The sequence below is a fragment of the Elephantulus edwardii genome, unplaced genomic scaffold, assembly GCF_000299155.1.
Source record: "Elephantulus edwardii isolate Elephantulus edwardi_28Jun2011 unplaced genomic scaffold, EleEdw1.0 scaffold00061, whole genome shotgun sequence".
NCBI lineage: Eukaryota > Metazoa > Chordata > Mammalia > Macroscelidea > Macroscelididae > Elephantulus > Elephantulus edwardii.
Window position 1 is genome coordinate 7,758,973 of NW_006399811.1, and position 11,554 is coordinate 7,770,526.

The 11,554-nt window shown below is 36.5% G+C and overlaps 1 protein-coding gene across 2 annotated transcripts in view; it reads left to right on the forward strand.

Annotated features, from left to right (window-relative positions):
* Positions 1-11,554, forward strand: part of RALGPS2 (Ral GEF with PH domain and SH3 binding motif 2) — a 79,969-nt gene that overhangs the window by 13,517 nt on the left and 54,898 nt on the right. For both annotated transcript variants that reach the window (XM_006887719.1, XM_006887720.1), the window contains exon 7: positions 1,726-1,852. In XM_006887719.1, the coding sequence (XP_006887781.1) occupies positions 1,726-1,852 (127 nt within the window). The remainder of the gene's footprint in view (positions 1-1,725; positions 1,853-11,554) is intronic.

Here is an 11,554-nt window from a genome sequence, read left to right on the forward strand (position 1 = left end):
CTAGGTTTTTTTTTTGTTTGGGCTTGGCAGCCATTTTTATAGAACTTCTGTTAAGTGCCTTATTGCATCATAATGTTTCTTAGTCAATGGTGGGAAATAAAAATGCACGGAATCATGTTTGGCCAAGTAAAGATAATGTTTTTGGAGAATTGTAGGAAGGTCTAAATCATCAGCTGTCTGCGAAGTGAACTGATTTTTTAGGTTTTTAATTTTCGGTAATAAATAACTTGGGGTGTTTTTTTTATAAATAACTGAAAATCTCATAGTTAAAATGTCATTGTAATGTTGCTATCTTGCTGTATTAATCATATTTGATTCTGTTGTCCTAGGAATTTTTATCTCTGCAAATTTGTATATTTTTATATTTGAGTAATATGATACTGGCCTCAAACTTTCCAGGTTTTTTTAAATTGAGGGTTGGTTTGTTTTTCCTCATTTAGCTTTTAGATAAGTAAAATTTCAGATCCAACTAAATTTATATTAAATAGTATTCCTTAGTGTTAACAGGCAATGATTTTTGTGTTAGACTTTTTGTTAAACTGGTTAGTACATTCATAAAGTTAGTTCTATGCTAAAGGCATAACTGAGTTCTAAAAACCTACTTTTTTAAAAAAGCTATTGCTCAGATAAAGCTTTTTCTTTATGCCAGTGCAGCTTTCACTTTCCATAATTTCTCGAGAGCTGCATCTCATAAAAACCATAGTAGATTTCTACATTGGAAAAAATATTAATGAGGAAGAACCTGTGATCAATTCTTTTTTCTATTTTATTCCTATTACAGGAACAGATGGGTGAAAGATTTCCCTATTTTCAAAGTGTTTTTTAGCAATGATGGCTTTATACTTTTTCTTTAAAAGCTGAATTTTATGTATTTTATAATTTTCTTATAATTTTATGACTATACAGTTAAAAATGCCATCTTTAAGGTTTAGGCACCAGCACAACACTTGGATTTATACTGTGGTTTAGAAATGAGCTGTAGGTCCTTTAATTTTTGTTTTCCTTGAAGATACATGCATTGCTTTCTTCAAATATTTGCATGAAGATTTTTTTTTTAAAATTGCTAGCAATTCCACTGCTAATCTGATGAATGCTTTTGGTGTTTTTATTCCATTTTTGAAAGTTCTGTGTTATACAGGCTTTGTCTGATTGCTTGGAATACACAAAATCATACTCTGCTATCATAAATAATAGTAAATACTCTGAAACATTTCAGAGATGAGGGGACTCAGGACAGTACTACTTTATGTAGTGTGATTCTAGGACCACTAGTAAATGACAATTGAGTAAAAGACCTGGAGGAAATGTAGGAGTCTGTCATAGAAAAATCTGGGACAAGAAAATTCCAAGCAGAGTACAAAGGCCCAGCTATGTTCAGAACGCACAGTGACTAGTAATGATGTCTGAAGCTAGAGAATGAAGGCGGGGTGGGGGGAACCCACAATACATTATTGGCTTGGCACAAATAGATTTCCAGCTTGGAGTTCATAAGGATAAGGTACAGAAACCTCGGACAGTGAAAGTTTATTTTCCTAGACCTATCTGATTTTGTTTTGTTTACATACTGTCAAAATATAATTAAAGAAGGTGTAATTTTGAAATTAAAATTTAAACACACAGTTAGCTACAACTTTATTTCAAGAGAAGTCATCTTTTGTTATCCTAAAATGAGATTTGTAAATAACATTCTTTTATGTTTTGTTGTGTTTTTTTTTATCTTTTTAGTTATTAAGTCGAAAAGACAAAACAACCTTTGAGAAATTAGAATATGTAATGAGTAAAGAAGATAATTACAAAAGACTCAGAGATTATATAAGTAGCTTAAAGATGACACCGTGTATTCCCTATTTAGGTGAGTTTTGTGGCTGCATATTCCTTATACTTAATGGTTGCTTTGAATCAGTACTTTATCTGAAATGCAAGATTTTTTTTTAAGACGTGGAGAAAATAGGCTGAGGTAAGTTTTTACCTTATTGCCTTGGAAAAAAATACCTTCATATTAAATTAGCCTTTTGTCCTCAAAGGTTTTTTTTTTAAAGCTGTCATTTTCCACTGAAATAGACCATGTGTTAAAACTGTTGTTTATTGTAATTGTTTTAGTAATATTTTTAAAAGAATGAAGCAGTAGTTTACAGTGAAATTTGATACTATAAAGATTTCATTTTAGCTGAAGAAGTTGATCCAATGCTTTGTTTAATTCATTTTTAACATTGAATTCTTATTTTATATAATTAGAATGCCAGATATTTTAGTGTAGATTATGAAGAACAGTCACCATATACACATCATGAATATTATTGTTACTGTTTCCTGGGTCAGTTTAGTTGTTCAGTTACAATGGTTTAGCCTAGTTCTGAGATAGCAGTTATTTTAGTGTTTTGTCTTTCATTTCATTACAATGCTAGCACTTTATAGTATTTCCTGTGGTGGAGATGGGGATGTGATGGATGTGTACCCCTGGTTGAAGGCAGAGGGAATTCCTTTAAATGCATCCTAGTTAATGGCCCCAATATGCCAGCATATTACTCAGGATTGGCCTTGTGGTTAGAAACTGCAATCCCAAAGGCATAGGTTTGAATCCATGTACTACATGAAAAGGATGGGCAGTCTCCTCTTGTGCAGTTTATTGCCTCTGAAAACCCACTGGAGGGTCACCTATGGGTTAGTTCAGTCTCCATGGCACACAGCACACCAACATGCCTCCATTAGAGAAACTGTAAGAGTTGTGCTTATAAGACACTGACAGTTTGAGCTCACCACCTGTTCTGCAGGAGAAAAATAGTCTTTCTCCTCCCATGAGATTTACAGCTTCAGAAAACCTCCTGGAGGGTTGGATGTGAGTTAGTCATTTCTGACTCTATGGCAGTGACTCTTGAATTTTGAAGCTACATTTGGAGAAAGACATTCTATATTTACTTAACTCTTCTCTATAGCTTTGACTCTAAAGTTCATACTTTAGAGTGTAACTGGGACAATTTGAGTATCATTAATGTCTTCATGTTTCACAAGAATATGAACTTTCTTATTGCATAGAAATCAGGTGCCATCAAGTTGACTACAACAAATAGCAAACCTCAATTCCAAAATAACTTGCTCAGTAACATTACAATTTATTTTGTTACCATCTTTGAGTCTTGTCCTCTTTACCTATAAATTATAAATTTATAACACTGAACCAGATCTGGTTTTTCTTTAGACTGGATGCAGTATTTTAGTTTCAAAAATGAGCAATTTGAAAAGTTGAAACCTTAGTTTATAATAGTCCTAAGACTTCTTTATAGACAGATCTGTAATTTGAAGTCTTCATCTAGTATGCTAGTGTGGAATTGTATTTTCCCCCTCTTATTGAAATACTCCTCCCACCCCCAAGCTAAAGTCCATGTTTGTATCTTTTTGGGGGAGAGGGGAAAGTTAACATTATCTGTTGAAAATGAAAAAATAATCTTATTATTATTTAGATGACAACAGGATAATATAAGCAGGTCTTTGTTTTTTGGGTTTTTTAAAAATTTTATTATTTTTGTGTGCATGTACCGTCAAATCAGATCTGACTGGTACAGGAGGAGATTGCCCCTCCTTCCCCGGCAGAGCATCTGGTGGATTCGAACCATGCACCTCTGGGATTGTAGTTGCAGCTTCTTGCCACTTAAGCAGGTCTTTGTGTACATTTTCCATGATGGAGATTTGAGAATTTGAAGGTCTGTGTGCACATTCTTGCTCACCTGTGCAGTGGAGAGGAGCCTGTCTCTCCTCTGTTCTTATGTATTAAGAGAAAACGAAAAGGTGAGTGGAGGGAGGAATCACTACATAGTTGGAGTTTAGCGAGACCTGGAAAGCTTTTCTATTAGAAAATACACCTTTTTTTCTCCCAGTCTTGTATCTAAAACAACTGCACTGATTACTCCTTTGAGTGAGAGCGAATTGGGCAGATGCCGAGATGCAGGTGCTCATTTGAAGGAAATAGTAGAATCATTTTCTTCCTTCTATCCTCAGTTGGTCTCCTCTGGCTCTATTTTTCAGTTCCCTTTGATTTTATGTTCTCATGATGGAAAAATGTCCTTCTCAACATTACCATGTAATTCTACTTAAGTAGTAATATAGAAAGCTACTAATAAAACTTACCCTATTCTTACTGTCTCCCCTTTATCAGTTTTCATTTATTGTTCAGCTTCCTTCACTTGTGAAAATTGTTTCAAGGTTTCATACGGACTTAAACCTGCCCCTTTCTACTTCATGTATACAGAATCTGCACTTAAATACAATCCCTAGAGGATTCTTCTAGGTCCTTAGATTGTGTGCTAGACATCTCCAGTGTAAGTTTCATGAGGAACAGGAGCTCTGCCTTTGTTACTAGGAGTCCTGGTGACACAATGGTTTAGAGCCGAGCTGCTAACAAAAAGGTTAGTGGTTTGAATCTACCAGCCAGTCTGGAAAAGCAAGATGTGGCCTTCTGCTTCTGTAATGATTTCAGGCTTGGAAACGTTAGTGTTCTTTTGAGTTGGAATCAACTTGATGGCTTGGGTTTGGTTTTGATTTAGTAACATTTTTAGGTAACTTTTCATAATTTTTCCTGCTAAGATTAATAGCAGACTATTATGGAGAAGCCTCAGGTCAGTGTACTCCCAAAAGCTTAACCAGTTGTATAAATTCATACTTTTAACAGCTCTATCTTCGGCTCAGTTTTCCAATTCTTTTATGCCCTGTGGATTTGAAGATTTGCAAGAAGGGCCTTCAAACTCAGACCCCTCAGAGGAATTTTCCATGACTGTAGTTATACAGGCTTGTTTTTTTTGTAAAAACTGGTGAGCAGTGGGCCAGGCTGGATGCAGCAAGAAGTTTATATTCGGTCACACTGCTGCTCCTGTGTTGGTTTTTTCACACATCAAGTGTGGCTAATGCTCTTTATATTGCCGCTTCAGCTGTTGATGATTAGCAAGACCATGCTGATTTGTCTGCAGTTGGTAGCTGGAGTCCAGGTGGCGCTAACCGTAATGACTTAAAAAAACCCAACTTTTTAGGCTAACACCACAGCTAGCACTTACAGATTTGAATGAGTTTTCCATAGGGAGCTCTGTTTCAGCATGTCCAGATGTAAACTCATCATCTTTTCTCCAAACCTGGCCCCTATCTTTACTTTCTATCCCTACCAGTGATTATGTCTATATAATATTTTCTATATTCCACCAAATTAGAAACCTGGAATTTTGTTTCATAACAAATATTTAGCTTAAGTATTTTCAGTCTTACATACTTTTTCTGAGAAAGCATAAAGCAGCTCTTTTTGTTTTAGTTAAATTTATTATTTCTCTAAAAATTGACAGATTTTGGATTTCCATTCATTCACAGCACTTTTCTCCCCTCCCAACCCTCCTCCCTAGTATACTACCCTCCTGGAAAAGTAAAAGAAAAATTCTTTCACTGTTTTACAAATCCTCCCCCAGGTCCGCTCCACCATCGTAGCCTTTGCTCTAGACTCTTGTCATGACAAAAATACCTAGTCACATATCTCTTTTAAACAGTTTTCTCCTTCATCTGTTTCAATGCCGTATATATTAGTGAACCCATCTTTCTCAGTCTCTCCCCAACCCCAAGGTCAGTCCAGTTTTACAACAGTGGCACCAATCAGTATTTGTCCTTTTGTGACTGAGATACTTCACTCAGTATAATGTCCTCCAGAGTCACTGATATTGAATAATATTGCATGAGTTCCTTGTATTTCAATGCAGTGTAGTATTCCATTGTTGGATATACCACAGCTTCCCTATCTATTAGTTTGTTAATGGGCACTTGGGTTGTTTCCAACTCTTTGTTATTGTGAACAAAGCACAGTAAACATGGGTGTGTGTATATTTGCTTGTGTAGCAGTTCTGGTTTCTTTAGGGTATATTCCCAGTAGTAGAATTGCTGGGTCAAATGGTATTTCTATTTCCAACTTTTTGAGACTGCACCATACTGCCTTCCATAGTGGTTGCATCATTTTACACTCCCAACAGTGAATAAGGGTTCCAGTTTTCTCCATAACCTCGCCAGCATTTGTTGTTTGCTTCTTTGTTGAATTTCACTATTCTTATTGGGGTGAGATGATACCTCATATTTGTTTAACTTATTTTGATTTCAGAATACTTTGGGATTAATTTTACACACTACCCTGGTATAATTGTATAAAAATGTTAGTGTTTATAAGAGCATTTATATGATAGACTCTTGTATGCCCTCAAATAATTTGGAAATTAATACTCTGCGGAAATTGATGGCTTTTATTTAATTGTCCCTCTTTAGAATTTACGTTATGTATAGAATTTACATTATGCTGCCCTTTGCTTATAATGCCTTCTAAGTTTTTATGGCAAGAATATGATGATGTTGTTATGTGCTGTCGAGTTGCTTGCGACTCATTGTGACCCTATGTGCAACAGCCCTAAATTCTGCTCTGTCCTGTGTCAATCTCACTGTCTCTGACACACCCATCCCGATTACCCCAGACACTGAATCAATCCACCTCATAGAGGGTCTTGCCAAAATAATCCAAAGTACTGAGAGAAAAGAGCAATCATACATTTTTGACATGAGAGATGTGGTCCAAACTAAGCATTTATTTCCCTCCCAAAAATAGTGATCAGAATTCTTTGTAAAGATGGGGGGGGGGGGATTTAAATGACAATAAATTGTTTTGCTCCCACTGCTGTGAAGTTATTTCCAACTCATAGTGAATCCTCAATTGGTTTGCAAGGCAGTAAATGTTTATGGGAGGAGACATCCCATCTTTATCTTGTGGAGCCACTGGTAGATGTGAACTGCCAACCTTTTGGTTTGCAACCTTATATGTTAAACTATGTGTCCTCAGGATTCCAAATGTTATTTTGTCTGAAAATATTTATTATTCAGTGGGTAATACATTTCAAGAAGCAGAAAATGTTTTTCTGACTTTCAGCTTATCATCCCTTGAGAAATTATCTCTTCTATTGGTTTGCATTCAAGGTAAAATTATTCAGCCTGGACGACACTGTGAAAGATTCTTAGAATAAGGGTAAAAACATTTGTCTGGAGAGGAATAGTTTGGCAAATCTCAAGGAAAAAATTGCATTATATGAGAATTACTGCTTTAAATCTGAAAATCATTAACAGTACTCATTTGTTCTTGTCATTGGAGAACAATCTTAAGGGCTTTATTGAAGAATTTGGCTTGGAAAGTTTTTGCTTTGCTGCAGAAAGAAAAATAGAACACTGCAAAAATAATACATTTGTATGAAACATATATTCTCTCATGCACTTTGTAGCTTCAGTTCTACTTTATTCACATTATGAGAAGATGCACCAGTGCAGACACCTTAGGATGTTCCCTGGGAGTGCGGACAATACTATTTTTTTAAGCTATAGAAATAAATTGTTGCAATTCTTACCTGTTGTAAGTTGTAGAATGTTGGGAGAGAGGTTTTTGCAAAAGTTGCCTTGCCTTTCAGTAGGAAAACTAGGTAACATGATGTATCTAGGCATGACACCTTCTCATTTCCATAGAGAGCACCTCAGTTTTCATACTGGGACCTGTTCACTTCTTTAAAAAGAACAATTTAAAGAGTAAAACTCCTGCTCTTAATATTTTCATTATTCTGTCTCTGTAGTTCACACCCTTATTTGTCTGGATTAAAGCTTTATTCTTAGTCTCTAGAATCCCATAAAGCACATTGTAAAAAGTTGTTGATTTAAGGCAGTTATCTTTTTCTGGCTCTTCCATTGTTCCAGTAAGATATATAAATTGCTTAATACCTAGTGACATTGTTTTCATTTTCTGTTTAAATACCGTAAATGTATTTGCATAGCCTTTCTACTGGCTTCCCATTTTCTTTTGGTACATTAGCTATCTAGCTAACCAGCATTTACCAAGCACTATGCTTGATGCTGAAAGCTCTGGTGGCACACCCCAAGGGTGCTGTCAACACAAAGACCTTTCTCCTCCTCACAAGAAAGATTGGCAGTCCTCTCCCATGTGATTTATAGCCTCAGAAGACCCACTGATGGCCAGCTATGAGTTGGTTGCAACTTGATGACAGTGAAGTTTTGTATGTTTGCTCCAAAATGTATAACATAGAATAAAACAGACTTTATACCATCTTTTCATGTTTTTTTGTGAAACTTACCTCTAATACCAAATGTTGAGGTTTATATTATTAATCCCCCACATGTGTGTGCCCACCTGCGCGCGCGCACACACACGGAGAAACCATATACTCTTTACTGTCAAGTTGACCCTGACACATAGTGATGCTGTTGGACAGAGTAGAGCTGCCCCATAGTCTTTGCAAAAACAGACTGCCTCTTTCTTCCTTGAAGCGCTCTGATTGGTTGACCCCACAAACCTGTCAAGTACCTGCCAAATGCTTAACCGCCACACCACCAACATTCCTAAGGGAGGTTCACACATAATCTCTCCTAAACTAGTGTTGTGAAAGAGTTGTTGCCATTATCTTGTGTCTTACATTATCACTGGTATTCTCATCTATGTTGATGGGATTTTAAAAGCAAACCTAAACATATAATCTTCAAAGTCTTATCTGATCCTTTTTGTCAGCTATATTGAACTATTGAATACTGATTTCACAGTAGAACACAGTTGCCTTAGTTTTTTAGATTTAACCCGAGTACAAAATTTTTAAATTAACAACTTTTTACTCAAATTTCTATCGAGATAATTTTAAGAAAGCCCTAGGCGTTCTGAATTTTCATGGGATATTTTTCTTCTCTATTAATAGAACTTGACCTGAAGCCTGTAACACTAATCTTAAACTACCGAATGGTCCAAAAATGTGTTTGATTTTTTAATACTTGAAGAGCTACTTTTATTCCATTTTCCTTTTAGTTACTATATACATGCACTACTTTATTGCTGATTAGGTTATATATTGTGTTCTAAAACATCAGTAAGGTATGTTTAGTCATTTTCTGTTGGATCCTAAGAAAGGAGCTCTGACCAAATGGCAGCCAGCCCTAGCCTTTTCTTTAGCCAAAATTGGGTTCCCTTTTTCCATTACCTCATTTATATTTCATTTTTACTCATTTTAAAAAATGTGTTTTAAATTCCTCTAAAATCCTTTAATGGTATACTTTCTAAAGTTTCTAAAGACTCTTCAAACACTCCCAGGGCTGGAGACTAGGGTTGCATTCATTTCATGACCCTTTTCATATGTTGGTGGGGGTTCCCCCCCCTTAAGAACTTACTTAATATTTTTAAGGCGAGGGAGAGAAGCAGTTATACATATCCACATCTTAATCATAAATTGAGGTTTCCCTCAGTTCCAATAGCTTTGTTGGTATTGTTTCTAAAAGTTGACAGTTATGTTGTTAATGGCTTTCTAGTTTTTGTTTTAAGCAAATTTTAACAGGAGAGCAATAATTATAATTTTGATAATGAACTTAGTAGTTCTTAATTGTGAGTTCCCAAACAATGCTCTTTATAAATTATTGTTGTTAGGTTCTGTCAAGTACAACTCCTAGCGACCCTATGAACAAAATATCTGAACCCAGTCCTGTCCTGCGCAGCGTTCTCACTTCCTTACACACAAGAGCTCATTTGTAGCAGTCACTTTCAGTCCACCTGGTTGAGGATCTTCCTCTCCTTTGTCAAACCTTCACCCTTCCCAACATCATGTCCCTCTCCAAAGAATAGTACCTTCTAGCAACATGTCCAAGAGCACTCCAGCTACACCCTCTCCACGACATACCTGTTTATTCTCTTGACCACCCATGGGATGTTCAGTGCACTTCTCAACACCACAGCTCAAAGGTATCAATTCTTTTTCTCTCATCCTTATGTCTTGCCTTGGTCTCAGATGCATAGCTAGTAATTGGAAAGACTGTGGTGAATCGGATGCGTCTTAGCACCTCCAGGTGCTCTTTTATTCTTATTCTTCTCCATGTCAACCACAACTTGTCATGATTCATACAGCCAAAGGCCTTTGCATAGTCAATAAACCACAAATAGCTTGGTATAGTTGGATTCTGGTGTTTGTGATTTACTTCAAAGCTGAGAGTAAACTGTTCGGGCATTTCGAAATTGTTTTAGCAATCAAATGTAAGCTAATTAACTGTATCTGAGTTCCTTTACAATCAGATTGGGTGGGAAGCCTCTTGGGTAGGCAAACAGCATCTGTTGGGTACACCTTTGTATTTAAAAGTCAGACTGGTCCTACTTGTGAGTGAGCCTTTAGCTTGGCATAGGTGGAACCTGTGGGTGTTTGTGATTTACTTGAAAGCTGGGGGTAAACTGTTTGGGCTTTTAGAATTTTATTATCATTCAAACATAAGCTGATTAACTGTGTCTAATCTCATTTACAATCAGCTTGGGTGGGAAGCCTCTTGTGTAGGCAGACAGGATCTGGAGGGCAGGCCTTTGTATTTCAAAGTTTAAAAGTTGACTGGTTTTGATTATGTTTGGAGAGAATGTTGTTCTAAGTGGTGCAGCACTTGTCTGTCATTTTGCCCAAATGAGATTACTTGGGGTTGCTGTGCTACTGAAATCTTTGCCACTGGTGTGTCAAACTCCAGAAGGGTTTCCCATCTTGGACTGATTTTGTTGCAGCTCCCTAATCAAGACAGAATAGGAAGGAGGGTGGGCCATCTGCTCATAAAGACATGGCTTTTGAAAACCCTATGAACACTAAATAAAGAGGATAGTTATAAATTATTACTTAACCATAATTTTAGAAGGTAAATATTACTGTTTATATTTTATGAGTGAAGAAAGCGAGGCCAACAAGATTAAATGACATGTTATATCTATATTCATAGCTCATAAAGAGCATTAAAAGTTTTATCAGTAGTTTGGGAATCTGTATTTAGATTAAAAGTGATCATTCTCTTCAGACTTGTCATTAACTATCTGTAGCAATAATTAATCTGTAGCATTTATTTTATTGATAAAAACTTGAAAATTGACCTATTTCTTGGTGACTATCTTTTCTTTTTTTAAATGTCCTGGAACTATAAAATGGACTCATTATTATCTTGCTCCTTCTTATTTACCTTCAAGTCAGAACCAAGCCATATGATTCTCCAGATTTTCAGAGGCCGTCAATCACATGGGAGATTGCCCATCTTTTCCCCCCTGCAGCTGGTGAATTTGAACCATGTGCCATTGGGTTGACAGTGCATCTCCTAAGGAGCCCTGGAGGCATAGTGATTAAGTATTCAGTTGCTGACTGAGTTGGCGTTTTAGACCCAAAAGCCACTCAAGAGAGGAGAAGCTTGGAGATCCGCTCCAGTAGGGTTTTAGCCCAGGGGTCTCTGTGGGCCAGTTGTGCTCTATACTGCAGATTTCACTGTGAGGTGAAGTCAGCTTAGTAGCAGTGGGTATTGTCTGTTTTGGCTTTTAAAATAGATGAGCTCAACATCAAGAAAACAAAGATTATCACCACTGGGTCGATTGGCAGCATAATGATGGATGGTGAAGAAATTGAGATTGTTCACAGCTTTAGTTTGCTTGGCTCCACAATCAGTACTCTTGATACCAGCAGTTAGCAAATTAAAAGACAAATTGCATTGGGAAAGTTTGCTGTCAAAG